The 17,868-nt window shown below is 45.4% G+C and overlaps 1 protein-coding gene across 1 annotated transcript; it reads right to left on the bottom strand.

Moving 5' to 3' along the window:
• Positions 1–11,773, bottom strand: LOC311138202 (transcription factor Sp1-like). The gene is made up of 7 exons (XM_084172877.1): positions 11,705–11,773; positions 11,002–11,078; positions 9,013–10,128; positions 7,860–8,067; positions 3,942–4,083; positions 3,408–3,598; positions 1–1,515 (listed from the first exon to the last, which is right to left on the bottom strand). The coding sequence occupies exons 1-7, from the start codon at positions 11,709–11,711 to the stop codon at positions 1,217–1,219; spliced, it is 2,040 nt and encodes a 679-aa protein (XP_084029003.1). The 5' UTR covers positions 11,712–11,773; the 3' UTR covers positions 1–1,216.
• Between the last annotated feature and the right edge of the window lie 6,095 nt (positions 11,774–17,868).

Raw genomic sequence — 17,868 nt, forward strand, 5'->3', positions numbered from 1 at the left:
GGCTATGATAATAAACATATCAAAGCATGATGGCTTGAATGGGTACCTATATAATAATCATATAAAAAGGCAGAAAACAAGGAGATATCTCATGAAGATTTTAGATCTGTATCTAAAAACAAAATGGCTCCCCATGCAGTGTACTACTTTTGACCAGGACCCATAGGGATCTGGTTTAAAGTAGTGCCCTATGTAGGTAATAGGGTACCAGAGAGTGTCCTCCATCCCGAGGATTAATGCTCCTAGGTCTGGGCTGTCTTCAGGGACATGAAACGTGCCGGAACGTTGCAGATAGAAAATACAGAGCTGACACGATTCCCCTATTTTATCCGACGTTAATTTCTGTTCTACACCATGTTTTCCATCTGAACGTTCTGTAACGTAACATCCTCCTGAACAGGCCCCAGAAGTCACTAGTGACCTAATAATGAGCCACTCCCCCCCCCCATCCACACTGGCCTCCAATGAGAAAGAACCAATGGTGATACTGGGCGGGACTAGAGAGGGCGTGAGTGACCAGGCGAGGCCCAACCCACTCAACCAGCTAGTACAGTGGAGTATTGAAGGTAGCCCTGGTGTATATTGTACTATAGTGTACTATACCCAGACAGAGAGAGAGGGGGTTGGAAAAGAAGAGACCTGAGAGAGGTGAGAGGGGGGGGGGGGGGGGGGAGTAGGGAGGCAAGCAGGACACTGGACTGAGTAGCAGTAGTGTGTATCTGTATTCTGTACAAATAGAGATTGGAAGTGATGGATTTGTATTGTATTGGAAGGGGCCTTTGTGAACTGGAAACCCCCCCGACACACCCACAGACCGACACCAGATCCAGAAGGGCCTTTGTGATCGTGTTACTAAAGTTACGGCAATCTATGATAACCACTGTAGCAGTCCCATTAATTCCCTTCCATCATCGATCGGATCTAGCTGACTAAACATCCAGACTCCTCTCCACCTGACCCACCCCATTTTCCCTATTTCATTGGCTTGAAGTCCATGGAAAGACACCAATAGTACTTTATCTAAATAAAAGGGACAGGGACTCCCTGGATCCTGTCTCTCAAAGATATTATCTAACAGGGCTCTTCCCTCCATTCCCATCATTAGCCTTTAGTCTTACTGTATATCATCTAGAAACACATAGCCCTTTTATTAGCCCTTAGATAGATCAATGTCCACTCCTCCACTACTGTCCTGACCCCCACATCCAATCAGTAATCAATATCCGTTACTGTTGGAGTGCAGATCGGCCACCTGCATCACGTTGATGCCGCTGCTGGCCAATCGGGCGATGCCCTCGGGCGACAGTGTCTCCATGGCGATGAGGGCGTGCTGGTCATTGACCCCGGCCCCGCCATCCGCGGCTCCGCATCCACCCGACTGAGGGGCGGAGTTATCGGAGGCCGCAGCGCCACCGGTGGTGGGTTTCTTGTTGAGGTGGGTCTTGAGGTGTTTGGAGAGGTGGTCGCTGCGCATGAAGCGCTTTGGGCACTCTGTACACTGGAACTTCTTCTCACCTAGACGGGATGTTACAGGTTAGTACTGATCCATATTGTAACTCCCTGCTGACACTTGTAGAGATAATCAACGATCAAGTCATTGAGATCTACCCTAGAGGGTGTATCCTTCAAAACAACAGAGAAAATGCCTCCTTTAATAATATTGACCTTCTCTTTTCTCTCTGGCATCGATGGTTTATTTCATCATGATTCTTCAGAAATTAAAACGGACATCATCTGCACAGAGGTCATTGTTACGTTGGACCATAGGAGAAAGACGGGAGAGTCTGCTAAATGACTGAAATGTAAATCATAAGCTATAGGGTCAAAGGTTATTCCTGAGACCTGGTTATCACCATTTAAATATCCTAGTCAGAGGCTGTAGCTAGAGCCCAGAGTTGTTCCTGGTCCAGTCATCATAAGGTCAGGGAAAACTCATTGTCCTAGTCAGCAGTGACAGTCAACCATGGAGATGCACTATGCAGATATCACTCCATTATTTCCTGGTTGCTAAAATTCTAATAGCTCACCTAATTTCAGTTTATGTGACAAAACAAGAAAGTATAGTGTAGAGAATCATTGTACCATCTAAACCGCTATGAAATATATTTTCCATAACCAAAAATATTGTCTTTTCAGCTGTTTGAAGCTGGTGTACAAAACTGAAAGTAAAAGAAGCAAAAACTAAACTTAACAGGAAGCATAGAAATTGTGCACATAGAACAGATCTACCGCTTCTTAGACTTGCTTTCAATGAGAATGACAGATCGATAACTCACAATTCTATGCGAAATTGGTCAGGTCGCCCCAAAAGTTACATATTGCAGCTTTAAATTAACAGAGGGGCTATGTCAAACTCTCAAAGTTTCAGAACGGGGTGAAAATGGCAGCCATATTGGTCAGGGAGAAATCCAAACTAGCCTTGTGTGGTGAGGCTCTGTACGGTGACAGTCACACCACTATCTCCAGCTCTGTTGTGTGATGAGGCTGGGTACGGTGACAGTCACAACACTTGATCTCCAGCTCTGTTGTGTGATGAGGCTGGGTACGGTGACAGTCACAACACTATCTCCAGCTCTGTTGTGTGATGAGGCTGGGTACGGTGACAGTCACAACACTATCTCCAGCTCTGTTGTGTGATGAGGCTGGGTACGGTGACAGTCACAACACTATCTCCAGCTCTGTTGTGTGATGAGGCTGGGTACGGTGACAGTCACAACACTATCTCCAGCTCTGTTGTGTGATGAGGCTGGGTACGGTGACAGTCACAACACTATCTCCAGCTCTGTTGTGTGATGAGGCTGGGTACGGTGACAGTCACAACACTATCTCCAGCTCTGTTGTGTGAGGAGGCTGGGTACGGTGACAGTCACAACACTATCTCCAGCTCTGTTGTGTGATGAGGCTGGGTACGGTGAGAGCTAAATTGACAACTTCGATAGACGGGTTAGCTGACAACGTCACGAAAATTATGCATGCGCTTCAATGGGCCAGAAGGCCCTGTGTTGTGATTCTGGACGTTCAGATAGCTACCAACAATGACAAGAAGCTGCCATGTGGGGAATCGTAAGTGACTGGTTTCAGCTAGTTTCATCTTGTTCTTGATACCATGCCTTGTTTTGAGATGTTCTGATGGTTGTCACAGCTAATATGGCTAAAATTAGCTAGCTAGCTAACAACTGTTATGATGTAGTAGAGAGAAAAGTGCTCATTGTGCAACTTAATTTATGTTTTCAATAAACATTGGAGATGAAATGTAGTTTACATGTTGTCAACAATCTAAACCAACCCCGTCTATTTTCCCCCATAGTTGCGCACGCCTCGGTTTTTTGTTGCTAAACAACCAACACGTCTATTGTCTCTGTATAACGGATCAATAAAGATGTATTTTATCGGATAGGCCGTCTCACCTGTGTGTGTCCTCTTGTGGCGCTGCAGTTCGTCTGAGCGAGTGAATTTTTTCCCACAGAAGGACCAGCTGCAGACGAAGGGTCGTTCTCCAGTGTGCCAGCGGAGGTGGGCTCTCAGGTGAGATGTCTTACCGTACACCTTCCCACAACCTTGCATGTGACAGATATGCTGCTTCTTCTTATTGGGATCTCTGAACAGGAAAGGAAAGGGGGAATTGACGGTCATTCGCTCAAATATACTTCCCCAACCGGTCTCTGATTAGCTTTTATTTTTATTAGAGTTTTTATTCATCAGGATTTATTCCAAAATGTAAATATAATCTGCACAGAGGTCATTGTTGGACCACAGGAGAAAGTAAGTCTTAAGCAATAGGGCCAGTGGTTCTTGTTGAGACTTGGTTTTAACCATATAACCTGGTTCCATCATCATAAAATCAACAGAAAGGCTTCCAGGTAATAAAACGAACATTTGACCCCAGCTCTTGACGTTTCCCCGATAATGCAGTAGTGTTGACAGACTCCGATGTTACGTACCGTGCCTCGCCGTCCTTACAGAAGGGACAGGTGCAGGCTTCCCGGCGTGTCCGGCGGTTCTGAGGCTGAGGGGACGTGTCTCCCTCGTCCATGGCTGTGCCGTCATCCAGACTGTCCCCCCCTGTATGCAAACCCTGGTCTCCTGTAGGGGAATAAAACAGGAAGGTCAGCCTTTACAGACAGACATACAGTACATTCGGTGTTTATAAAAACATAAATTGGCCTTCCCGTTTATAAAAGCTTACTGGACTGACAAATCAATTGGTTTAGGTGTGTATCTACAACCACTGGACATTACAGATAGGAATCACCTTCAAGTAAAATATAAGTTTATTGGTCACGTACACAGTTTAGCAGATGTTCTAGCGGGTGCAGAGAAACGCTTAGCATGAGGAGAAATGCTTAGCATGAGGAGAAATGCTTAGCATGAGGAGAAATGCTTAGCATAAAGAGAAATGCTTAGCATAAAGAGAAATGCTTAGCATAAAGGGAAATGCTTAGCATAAAGGGAACCTCATGACAGTCAACAGACCCAATAGCATGTGATTATTATTCTGTCACTGTGGAGGCTAAACCAGTTGAAAAACACCCTACTTATTGCCAACCCGTATGTAATTAGAAGTCCAACCAGTAATGTCGGGTTGAGACATATTGGGAAATATATGTTGAATTTCCTGTCTAATTTCAGGACAGAGAAAGACTATAGCCAAAATATAAAATATAAATGCTGGTAGGAAGAGGGCAAACTTGGCCACACCCACCTAACATGTGTGGTGTGTGTGTGTCTGTGGGGGCCTTGATAAGACACTTACAGGGTGGGTGGGGTGAAGTTACACCCCTACGCTGCTCCTACGGAGGGTCAGACCAGACAAACCAAGCCCCTTACTAGCTGACTGTCAGACCAGACAAGCCCCTTACTAGCTGACTGTCAGACCAGACAAACCAAGCCCCTTACTAGCTGACTGTCAGACCAGACAAACCAAGCCCCTTACTAGCTGACTGTCAGACCAGACAAACCAAGCCCCTTACTAGCTGACTGTCAGACCAGACAAGCCCCTTACTAGCTGACTGTCAGACCAGACAAACCAAGCCCCTTACTAGCTGACTGTCAGACCAGACAAACCAAGCCCCTTACTAGCTGACTGTCAGACCAGACAAACCAAGCCCCTTACTAGCTGACTGTCAGACCAGACAAACCAAGCCCCTTACTAGCTGACTGTCAGACCAGACAAGCCCCTTACTAGCTGACTGTCAGACCAGACAAACCAAGCCCCTTACTAGCTGACTGTCAGATCAGACAAACCCCTTACTAGCTGACTGTCAGACCAGACAAACCAAGCCCCTTACTAGCTGACTGTCAGACCAGACAAACCAAGCCCCTTACTAGCTGACTGTCAGACCAGACAAACCAAGCCCCTTACTAGCCGACTGTCAGATCAGACAAACCCCTTACTAGCTGACTGTCAGATCAGACAAACCAAGCCCCTTACTAGCTGACTGTCAGACCAGACAAACCAAGCCCCTTACTAGCTGACTGTCAGACCAGACAAACCAAACCCCTTACTAGCTGACTGTCAGACCAGACAAACCAAGCCCCTTACTAGCTGACTGTCAGACCAGACAAACCCCTTACTAGCTGACTGTCAGACCAGACAAACCAATCCCCTTACTAGCTGACTGTCAGACCAGACAAACCAAGCCCCTTACTAGCTGACTGTCAGATCAGACAAACCCCTTACTAGCTGACTGTCAGACCAGACAAACCCCTTACTAGCTGACTGTCAGACCAGACAAACCAAGCCCCTTACTAGCTGACTGTCAGACCAGACAAACCCCTTACTAGCTGACTGTCAGATCAGACAAACCCCTTACTAGCTGACTGTCAGACCAGACAAACCAAGCCCCTTACTAGCTGACTGTCAGACCAGACAAGCCAAGCCCCTTACTAGCTGACTGTCAGACCAGACAAGCCCCTTACTAGCTGACTGTCAGACCAGACAAACCCCTTACTAGCTGACTGTCAGACCAGACAAACCAAACCCCTTACTAGCTGACTGTCAGACCAGACAAACCAAGCCCCTTACTAGCTGACTGTCAGATCAGACAAACCCCTTACTAGCTGACTGTCAGACCAGACAAACCAATCCCCTTACTAGCTGACTGTCAGACCAGACAAACCCCTTACTAGCTGACTGTCAGATCAGACAAACCCCTTACTAGCTGACTGTCAGACCAGACAAACCAAACCCCTTACTAGCTGACTGTCAGACCAGACAAACCAAGCCCCTTACTAGCTGACTGTCAGATCAGACAAACCCCTTACTAGCTGACTGTCAGACCAGACAAACCAATCCCCTTACTAGCTGACTGTCAGACCAGACAAACCCCTTACTAGCTGACTGTCAGATCAGACAAACCCCTTACTAGCTGACTGTCAGACCAGACAAACCAAGCCCCTTACTAGCTGACTGTCAGACCAGACAAGCCAAGCCCCTTACTAGCTGACTGTCAGACCAGACAAGCCCCTTACTAGCTGACTGTCAGACCAGACAAACCCCTTACTAGCTGACTGTCAGACCAGACAAACCAAACCCCTTACTAGCTGACTGTCAGACCAGACAAACCAAACCCCTTACTAGCTGACTGTCAGACCAGACAAACACCTTACTAGCTGACTGTCAGACCAGACAAACCAAACCCCTTACTAGCTGACTGTCAGATCAGACAAACCCCTTACTAGCTGACTGTCAGACCAGACAAACCCCTTACTAGCTGACTGTCAGACCAGACAAGCCCCTTACTAGCTGACTGTCAGACCAGACAAACCCCTTACTAGCTGACTGTCAGACCAGACAAACACCTTACTAGCTGACTGTCAGACCAGACAAACCGCTTACTAGCTGACTGTCAGACCAGACAAACCGCTTACTAGCTGACTGTCAGACCAGACAAACCGCTTACTAGCTGATTGTCACTGACCCACAAAGGAAATGCTTAGTCAATGCACACCAACTGTCTGTTACTCTGAACACACACCATGTAGATGCTGGCTCACACCATGTAGATGCTGGCTCACACCATGTAGATGCTGGCTCACACCATGTAGATGCTGGCTCACACCATGCAGATATGTAGCGTGAACTAGGAAAACCAGTTAGCTTACTTTAAAACAACACTACTTTGCATTCCAGGCATCAAGCTACATACATGCTTGTTTGTCAACATCAAATAATTCAAACCAACCAACTGAATGAAAACCTTTCTGGTTACAACAATTAAAGTGCAGATATGGGTAGGTCTACAACTGTGACCAAGGCAAGCAAGAAAATGTATCGATTTGAATTCATCCTTAATAGTCTATTGACGCACCCGTGCGTCAAGCTAAGTAACATTTTAAAAAATCTCCATCAAAATCAGTCAGTTTAAGATGTGGGCTGCGTCTCAATCCACCGTATCCGCCGATGTCGGCCTTCCGGATCTGCGGTGGAAGGTGGCCGAGCTACAGCGGTGTTTGTCAGACCATGAAACATCCCAAAAAAGCGGCTTCTCTCGCGAAAACGTTTGTAGCGTCTGAATGGTTTGGCTTAGAAAACTATTATGACCACTCTATGGAAAGAGACTCTCACAAACACGATGGTGTTCTCCGTTTTGCTCTACGACCCCCACAAGTGTCACGGGACTCGTCTGAAGGCAACCCATACAAACCAACAGAAGTATGGAAGTACTTTGGTGCCCCCCAAAAAATAAGGGGTTAAATAATAATAATATTTCCTGAACTTTCTTACATCTCCAAGATATAGGACAGACACTTCAAAACCTTATGGTTTATTTTTCAATGCGTTTCTATGGGTTATAGTAAGTAGTAAAATACAAATTCAATAGGATAAGTGTTAAGGCAGTCCTCAGCAGAACACGTACCAACTGTGTTAGAGATGGTGATGGGGACCCCTTGTAGCTGGTGCATCTGTAAGCCTGAGTTCTGCAGTGAGTTGAGGTTGATGGTGTGCAGGCCGGGGAGCTGCATGGTGCCTCCCTGGGCCTGGCCCAGCTGAGTGAGACCCTGCATGGGGGCCAGGGTGATCTGGGTCCCCGCTGGGCTCTGCAGCTGGAGGGTCTGCCAGCTCACCTGGAGGGACGAGGTAGAGGAATTGATTCGTTGATTGGCAGATTGAGGAAGTCCGTATTGATCGATTGGGAAATTTGGGAATCGACAAAAAAAACAACATTTAAGTGATATTTTCCATTGTTGGACAAATGAGTTTACATAAAACATTATATTTTAACCTTTTATTTTCTCTCTGGCATCAGTGGTTTCTTTCATCACCATTATTCAGAAATTAAAACATCATACATCATCTGCACAGAGGTCATTGTTGGACCATAGGAGAAAGACAGGAGTGTCTGCTAAATCAGTGGTTCCCAACCAGGGGTACTATGACCCCTGGGGGGTACTTGGCCTATCCACAGGGTGTACTTGAGATGACTCATGAGACCATAGGCTCCGGGCAGAGCAAAATTCAGTAGGTGGTACAGTAACTAAAAAAAGGTTGAGAACCAATGTGCTAAGTGACAAATGTAAAATGTAAGCAATAGGGCCAGGGGTTAACCTCCCGAGTGGCGCAGTGGTCTAAGGCACTGCATCGCAGCGCTAGCTGTGCCACTAGAGATCCTGGTTCGAATCCAGGCTCTGCTGTAGCCGGCCGCAACCGGGAGACCAATGGGGCGGCGCACAATTGGCCCAACGTCGTCCAGGGTAGGGGAGGGAATGGCCGGCAGGGAGGTAGCTCAGTTGGTAGAGCATGGCGTTTGCAACACCAGGGTTGTGGGTTCGATTCCCACGGGGGGCCAGTATGAAAATAAAAAATAAAAATAATAATGTATGCACTAACTGTAAGTCGCTCTGGATAAGAGCGTCTGCTAAATGACATAAATGTAAATGTTATACCCGAGACCTGATAATCACCTTATAATAACCTAGTCAGAGCCTGTAACTAGGGCGTCAGAGCCTGTAACTAGGGCGTCAGCACCAATCAATACATTCTGAAAAGCTTGAGTAGAACTCCTAGCTCACCTGTCCGTTGGGCCCGATGGTCCTCAGCAGGATGGGAGAGGTGTTGGGGATGGTCTGAATCTGCAGGTTCTGCAGGGCATCCTGGGTGAGTGTTGGGGCCGCGAACACCTGTCCCCCGGCTGAGATTGTCTGCAGGGAGGTCCCTCCCTGGATGAGCTGCTGGGGTTGAATGAGGATCTGCTGCGGCTGCTGTTGATCTCTGTTGTCTGGCTGGATGGGGATCCCGCCAACAGAGTTCTGGAAGCCGTTGGTGCTCTGAGTCTGCTGTGTCATGCCTCCATACGAGGTGCCTGTCTGAGTGGTGGTGGTGGTGGAGTTGGTGTAGTAAGCGCCGGAGGTTGACACTACCTGCTGCATCAGCTGCTGGTTAGAGCCTCCGTCCCCTCCGCTCCCTTCCCCTCCAGAGCCACTAGCTGCACTGACCGGGAGGAGGGTGATATTGCCGTTTAGGAGCCCAGGCATGTTAGCCAACTGGAACTGGCCCTGGTTGTTCTGCAGGACGCTGTTACCCAGACCTAGGTTCTGTAGGGGGATGGCTTGCTGTAGGAGCCCGGCGGGCATGGTTAGGATATTCCCTCCACTCCCTGCTCTAACCAGCTGCTGACCACCGTTAGGCGAGGAGACTAGCTGGAACTGTCCGGCCCCAGCTGCATTAGGGTCCTGCTGCACCCCTGCCTGGGCGAACTGTAGCTGCTGGCCATCCACCGTCTGGAACTGAGGGATCACCTGGTACTGGATGTTGGGCATGGACACAACCTGGCCCCCAGACATGGTGAGGACCTGCTGGCCCTGTAGAGAAGGAGCTGAGGACAGTACATACTGCTGCTGTCCCTGGTGCCCACTGGAGACTGACGTCAACACCTGCTGCCCCCTGTTCTTCCCTGCGTCGCCCGCGGTCATGACCATGCCAGTGGAGTCGGTGGTGAGGGTGTTGGAACCACTGGTGCTACCGAGACTGACCGGGATGATCTGCCAGCTCCCATTGGCTGTCTGGGTCAGATGGGCTTGGCTTATGTCTAACTGTTGTTGTTCGGAGCCGGAGTCACTCTCACCCGGGGTGTCGATTCTACTACAGGTCGCTGCCAACAGAGCTAGAGGAGAGGGCTGCTGGGAGTCCTGCAATAAAAAAAAAATGTTTGATTTGTGTTGTGAAACTACTAGTACAGTATACAAACTCAACAAATTGTTCACAGGAAGAGTAGCTCCTGCATGTGCAACAGCTAATGGGGATGCAATAAATAATACTATACAGCATCACAATAGCTAACAAAATGTTACCAATGGGGTTCTGTTTGATGTGACCCTGTGATCTGCTTTTCAAAGTGATCGTAAGAGAAACCAAAACTAGGCCGAAAGGGTTCAATTAAAACAAATTAAACCACAGTGAAAGGCAAACAACCATTAACATAATAATGTACAATTCTTGTCACATTTGCCATGGTTTTAACATCACACGTACGGTGAGTGTGACACAGTACCACACTGCTATTCCAGCAAGAGTGAGAGAGCCAAGGGAGAGGAAATGTAGGAGCGCCAGTGGCAAATGGGTGGGATCACATTTTTTCAAGAGCAGCGGCGGGCTAAGCTTCCCCTCCCCCAACCCACCCACACCTTTATCTTGCCCTATAAACTAGCTCACTCAGCCGAAGCCACCCCCCTCCGAAGCCAGCCTAAATGGGATGTGCGAGTTGCAGTATGGGGCTGGCAGGAACTCCCCGTGTGGGATCATCCACCTCTATGACTGCCTATATCCCCACCCCAGTGACATGTGCTTGAGAGAAATCAACAACACTGATCAAAATCCATTCCCACCACAGTTAAGCTACGCATTATCCATAGCTAGCTAGCTAAAAATGTCTCATGCTTGCTACTTTTCTAGCTAGTTAACGTTAGATGTCAGGGGGGGTAGGGGTAACGTCTCTAGCCAACATCAGAGGAATACATTGAATGCACGTTATCTGGGAATGTGTATTTGACTGGCAAACATACTTGTCCGGTATTTGTGTTTCGCTTTTGAAGGAAGCCTCCACCGCTCTCCACCATCGCGGCCATTTCATCCTGTTGGTCTGTAAATGTAACGTTGCAAATGGATTAGCTGCTAACATTAGCTAACTACCTAATATTAGTTGCCAGATAAACAAGCTAGTTAGCTAATACAGCTGACACGACTATGATACTTTCATTAAATAAAAACACTGCTAATACCACGAACTAGCTAACTAGTTATGTACGTTTTACAAACAACCGTAAACAGCTGCTAACTGGCTAAAGAAAGTAGCTAAATAGCTAGCTCATAGCATAGGAACGATTAGTGAGTCTTAGTAATTACACAACCACAAGAGCTAACTAACGTTAGCTGACTGACTAGCTCATGACATGTGAGATATATTCGAGGAGTTGAACATTGGACTAACAAATTCATGTTTGCCAACCGTATCTAGTTGTTAGCTAATTTAGCCAGCTAGCTACCTCATTCGAAAATGCATCCTAAGTGGTTGGCTAACCATTAGCTCGTTAACGTTAGCTAAGATTGACTAAATGGGAATCAACTTTAGGGCTAAATAGCTGAAGAGTTTGAGACCTTATAATTTCATATTTGCCTAGCTTCATCTGCTCCATAACCTACTATTAGCTAGTTTCATACACTTTTACAAACTACTGTAGCTACTTTTGAAGAAAAAAGTTTACCTACCACTCATAATTTCGAGACGGGAGGAGTTTCTCGGGCTTCTTTTAGGTTGACATCAACTTTTTGCTCATCAACCAAACGTGATGGCCCTGCTAGGAAGGAGAAAGAAGGAACAAATATTATCCAATCAGATGTCAAATTGTGTTGTTGTTGGCCAATGGAAATGCTGTTTTATTTCATAACTATACTCATTCGCTGGGGGTTTCTACGTTGAGTAGTGTGAGCTTGATTTAGTAACTGAGCTACATCGGCTTGTACATTTGCGCTTTAAAAACCAATGGAACGACTTTATCCTGCTCCTAAAGTGCACGCACGGCACGCCGTGCAACTTGAATCAAGTGCACCCAATATTTGAGTGACACCGACTGCTGACCAATGAGAGTTGTAGTTGTTCTAAAATGGGAAGAACTGACCAATGGGGATGTGGCCCTGGGCGGGTATTTGGGTGGGGTCAACAAAAGGTAGGTTGTACCTTTTGGCAGTTACGTTGACTAGAGTGTTTTTGGCGGAAAAGGCGCCATTGACAAACATGACCTAAATAAATTGTTGTTGACGAGTCCAACAGCAACAAAAATAGGCCACATTCACAACGAAACATATCACACAATGTTTCACACATCCTTTACAACATAATGAAAATACGGGAGGGAGGTTTAGAAATCGCTCAGCAACAGATGGGGCTAAACTTTTTCGCTGGCCACTCCCTGCCTGGTTGAACAGTGTAGGCTGGGGAACGTGCAAGGGGAGGGCTGGGACCGGGGTGGGTGGAGAGACCTGGAGAGACCTTTCAATGTGTAGGGACTCGTTTTGATAGCGCTGGGAGGAGATTTGTCGTGGGTGGGAGGGTTTTTATATGTGAGGGGGTGTCAGCGGAACACATGTGGCCGGGGTAAACATTTCAGTCCCCTTTGGATGGAGTGTGGAGTTGCCATGCTGGACAGCCACACACCCTCCGCCCTCCTATCGAAGTGGACCACCCCCTCCAGTCCACACTCCACCCCCAGTCCATCGCTCAGTGGTACATCCCCAACTGTTCTCCTTCAAGCCCGTCTTGTAGGTATCCAGAAGCACATAGACGCTGTTTTTAGTAGCCTTTTTTGATATCCTCACAGTGGATATTGAGAATAATATTTAGGTTATAAATAGGTTTTAACGGCCAAATATTTTAATTTTGCCACCAACCTCCCAAGTTTAGCAGAACACCTGTCATCACATCACAGCCCATCTGATCTATGCCTAACCCTACTGATTTTAATGTGAAATAATAAATAAATACAAATAGGTCTACCGTTTGAAAGTAGCCTATATTTCAGTCTTGTTTGATGATCTTTAAAATAGTGTTGTTATTATACAGGTAACTGCCAAACTAAAGAAAACACCAACATAAAGTGTCTTAATAGGGCGGTGGAACAGCTTCAATGCACCTTTGGCATAGATTCTACAAGTGTCTGGAACTCTATTGGAGATATGCGTCACCATTCTTCCACTAGAAATTCCATAATTTGGTATTGTTTGTTAATGGTGGTGGAAAACGCTATTTTCAATTGGGTTTACATCGTTGGCATGCTCATCAAACCATTTAGTGACCACTTGTACCATGTGGATAGGGGACATTGTCATCCTATGGGGGCATAGCCATGGTAGCCAAAATAATGGCCTGCCCAGCATTTGTATACATGACCCTAAGCATGATGGGATATTAATTACTTTATGAACTCAGGAACCACACCTGTGTGGAAGCACCTGCTTTCAATATACTTTGTATTCCTCATTTACTCAAGGGTTTCCTTTATTTTGGCAGTTACCTGTAGATTCCCTATAATAAAAAATATATGTTTGCCAAGTTGTTAGACATTTCAAGGAATAGAACTTGATGGGATACATAATAGATGACCTGTGCACAGGTCACAATCACTAGCCTCGTTTACACCTTGTGTTAACATGTACGTTTTGTAATCTGATCAATATGATCCAATCACTATCTGATCAAGCACAATGATCCAATCACTATCTAATCAAGTACAATCAGAATGTGGAAATTATCAGGACAAAGGGCGCATGTTAGCACCAGGTATAAACGGTGCTATACTGTGAGCTCTTCTTCATTAGCCTACAGTGTGTGTCGGCTTCTGTTACTGCAGGGAGGATGTGTGTCGCAAGTGTTTCACGCGTTCTTTTTTTTTTCAGTTGAAGTCACACGAACTTCCTTTTTTACCTTCCTTGTATTTGCGCGCTAAGAGACAGTCAGAGGAGTTGACAGCAATTATGTATATAGTATACACATTGGTTGCGAAAGAGAGGCGCGAACATGTAGCCTACGCGTTGTGTTGATAAAGGTCTAAACATTTATCCAGGATGAACCGTTCCAGTAAATCGTCATATGAAAAACAGAAAAGAACCTGGATGAAGTATGCAGTGCTATGCTGACAACAAGATGTAAGTCGAGACCGGTGAGCACAGTGGGAGAAACCAGAATTGAAACCTGCGGTGCTTCAGTGAAGGTAGGCTTGGAATGAAGATTTGCTTATTTTGTTAAATTTGTCCTTGAAATACTGTAGTTTGGTGTCGGCATCTGCATGCGGTTTGTTTTTCAACCATGTTTTCTAAATATGTCCTTGTTTTTGCTTGAGCAAATAGGCAGTGCAATAAAGTTGTATAACATTTTACGTCAGACTGATGATGTGTACTGAAAGGTTTCTACCAATACTGGCGGCAGTTAGGCTATATAATATAATAACTTTTTTCTAAGAGGGAACTTCTGTGATTGTCATGTAGGCTATGATTTTTCAGCACTGGTCAACATTAACATAATTGCAACCATTTTGTGAGCTTGTGACTATGATGATTATCAAGGTTTTCTGTTTTTCCTTGTATTACCCATATCGTTAATCTCTCTTTTGAACAAGGCATCTTTCCCAAGGGCATGAAACAAGCTAAAGTTATACCCCTGTATAAGAAGGGGATAAAGTCTGACCCAGGGAATTGTAGGCCTGTATCTATCCTCAGTGTAACATCAAAGATCCTGGAGAGAGTTGTACATGACCAAATGTATGAATGTGTCAACAAACAAATTCTAAAGTATAATTTTCAGTCAGGGTTTAGAAAAATTTACTCCACTGATTCAGGTCTACTTTACTTGACTGACTTCATCAGGGAAGAGATTGATGAGGGAAATATTTGTGGAATGGTGCTGCTTGACCTACAGAAGGCCTTTGATACAGTTAACCACTGTCTCCTAATCTCCAAACTTGAGGCACTGGGGTTAAGCAGTATCCCTCGAGGCTGGGTAAAGTCCTACTTGTCAGGTAGGGAGCAAGTGGTAGAGGTTAATGGTTCACTGTCTCAGGCAAGACCAATGAGTTGTGGCGTTCCGCAGGGGAGTGTGCTTGGGCCTCTACTGTTTTTACTGTATATTAACGATATGAAAGATGCTTGTTCTTGACGTCTTTTCCTTTATGTGGATGACTCTACTCTTACATTTACATTTTAGTCATTTAGCAGACGCTCTTATCCAGAGTGCATAATTTACAAAACATTTTTTAAAATACTTCTGGTGTCTCATAAAAGTACAACTATGTTGGAGAGCATGCTTAGCACAGAGCTTACTAACATTAGCAAATGGCTTGGAGATAATAAGATATATCTGTACTTAGGTCAAACTGAGGCAATTATTTTTGGTTCCCGACCTAAATTGTGTAGGTCCTCTTCTAATCAGATTGGAGTTAGGGGGTGAGGTGCTGAATACTAAAACCTCTGTTAGCTACCTGGGATGCATGCTTGATGGAAGCTTGGAGGGGGTGTGAGCATGGCCACTAACGTGCTAGGGAAGGTTAATGCCAGGACCAAGTTTTAGCTAGAAAGTCCAAGCTGCATGATAAGGACTCCACGAGAGTGCTAGCCTCTGCCTTCATTCAATTTTGACTACTCTAGTACTTCCTGGTTTGGGGGCTCATCTAAACTTCTGAAGGCGAAGCTCCAGATAGCCCAGAATAAACTGATCAGGGAAGTGTTGAAGGAGGGTCCATGTACACACATAGGCAGGAGCTGCTTTCAGGAACTGAACTGGCTGCCTGTTGAGGCTAGGGTGTCCCAGATTAGACTGGGTCTGGTTTAATTGGGGTGTCGCAGATTTAGACTGGGTCTGGTTTAATTGGGGTGTCCCAGATTAGACACGGGTCTGGTTTAATTAGGGTGTCCCAGATTAGACACGGGTCTGGTTTAATTAGGGTGTCCCAGATTAGACACGGTCTGGTTTAATTAGGGTGTCCCAGATTAGACACGGGTCTGGTTTAATTAGGGTGTCCCAGATTAGACACGGGTCTGGTTTAATTGGGGTGTCCCAGATTAGACACGGTCTGGTTTAATTGGGGTGTCCCAGATTAGACACGGTCTGGTTTAATTAGGGTGTCCCAGATTAGACACGGGTCTGGTTTAATTAGGGTGTCCCAGATTAGACACGGGTCTGGTTTAATTAGGGTGTCCCAGATTTAGACTGGGTCTGGTTTACAGGAGTATTTATGGTTCTGCACCCAGATATCTGACTGGTTACTTTTCCCATGTTAGGGATGCACACAACCACAGCACCAGATCAGGTGTTGCTAATGTGCTTATACAGGTTCAGGAGTAATGCTGGGAAAGGTACTTTCTTGCCTAGCCTCAGAGTGGAATGAGTTGCCTCTGCCCATAAAAACGACATCCTCTCTGGGAAGCTTTAAAAATAAAGTTAAAAAACTGTCTGTCTTCTGTGCCCATTTGAATGTCCCCTATGATGTAACTGCAACGATTAGATATATGTTCTCCTTTGTTTTTATGTTGTATTATCACGCTGCCATACTGTGTTCCATCGTGTCGATCTTGCCTAGCCATCTTGTCTCAAGAGGATCACTGTAACGGAGACGCAGTGAGTCAGGAAGCAGGTGCAGTCGGTGAGTTTAATAGGAACGAACATGGCGTGAATACAAAAACGGGAGTAGCGTCTAAACATGAAACAAGGAAACAATACGACCTAATGGGTGATACAACGGAGTGCTAGATAAAGGGGAAGTAATCAGGGAGTGATGGAGTCCAGGTTTGCCTCATGATGGTTGCCAGGAGTGCGTAATGATGGTTGCCAACAGTGCGTAATGATGGGTTGCCAGGACGGTGGTTAGTAGACCGGCGACATGGAGCGGGAGTAGACGTGACAATAACAATAGAATATGTCCCAGACTATTATGTTATCCTCTATGATTTTACTCATGTCCATGTATGGCTTGTTTTATGTGTGCTTGTCTTTTTTAAAAATGGTCGAATTAATAAACTTAAATCTACTTATAGATTGATTTGAGTGAGTGTGGGGTGTCAATTATTTTTTGAAAAAGCGACTGTTTATTCCAATTATGTGATAATTTGCTATTACAAGCACTTCCAACCAGCTATACTAGATTATTAATCAGAGAATAATGTGTTCCTGCTGGATCTAGCAGCTTTACTGAAATGATCATTAAGATGGTTCGGAAATGTCTAGTATTATGTCAATATAAGTCTATTGATGAAATGATATACAGTTGAAGTCGGAAGTTTACATACACCTTAGCCAACTACATTTAAACTCAGTTTTTCACAATTCCTGACATTTTAATCCTAGTAAAAATTCCCTGTCTTAGGTCAGTTAGGATCACCACTTTTTATTTTAAGAACGTGAAATGTCAGAATAATAGTAGAGAGAATTATTTAGTTAAGCTTTTATTTATTTCATCACATTCCCAGTGGGTCAGAAGTTTACATACACTCAATTAATATTTGGTAGCATTGCCTTTTAAATTGTTTAACTTGGGTCAAACGTTTCGGGTAGCCTTCCACAAGCTTCCCTAAATAAGTTGGGTGAATTTTGGACCATTCCTCCTGACAGAGCTGGTGTAACTGAGTCAGGTTTGTAGGCCTCCTTGCTCGCACACACTTTTTCAGTTCTGCCCACACATTTTCTATAGGATTGAGGTCAGGGCGTTGTGATGGCCACTCCAATAACTTGACTTTGTTGTCCTTAAGCCATTTTGCCACAACTTTGGAGTATGCTTGGGGTCATTGTCCATTTGGAAGACCCATTTGCGACCAAGCTTTAACTTCCTGACTGATGTCTTGAAATGTTGCTTCAATATATCCACATAATTTTCCTTCCTCATGATGCC

Source organism: Coregonus lavaretus (assembly GCF_964263955.1).
Source record: "Coregonus lavaretus genome assembly, chromosome: 12".
NCBI lineage: Eukaryota > Metazoa > Chordata > Actinopteri > Salmoniformes > Salmonidae > Coregonus > Coregonus lavaretus.

Excerpts from the sequence above, each read along its gene's own strand:
- LOC311138202 (XM_084172877.1), bottom strand. Across the intron at positions 8,068-9,012 it reads CCATCGGGCCCAACGGACAG|GTGAGCTGGCAGACCCTCCA; the intron begins GTGAGCTAGGAG and ends TCGTCCCTCCAG. Across the intron at positions 1,516-3,407 it reads CCACAAGAGGACACACACAG|GTGAGAAGAAGTTCCAGTGT; the intron begins GTGAGACGGCCT and ends CATCCCGTCTAG.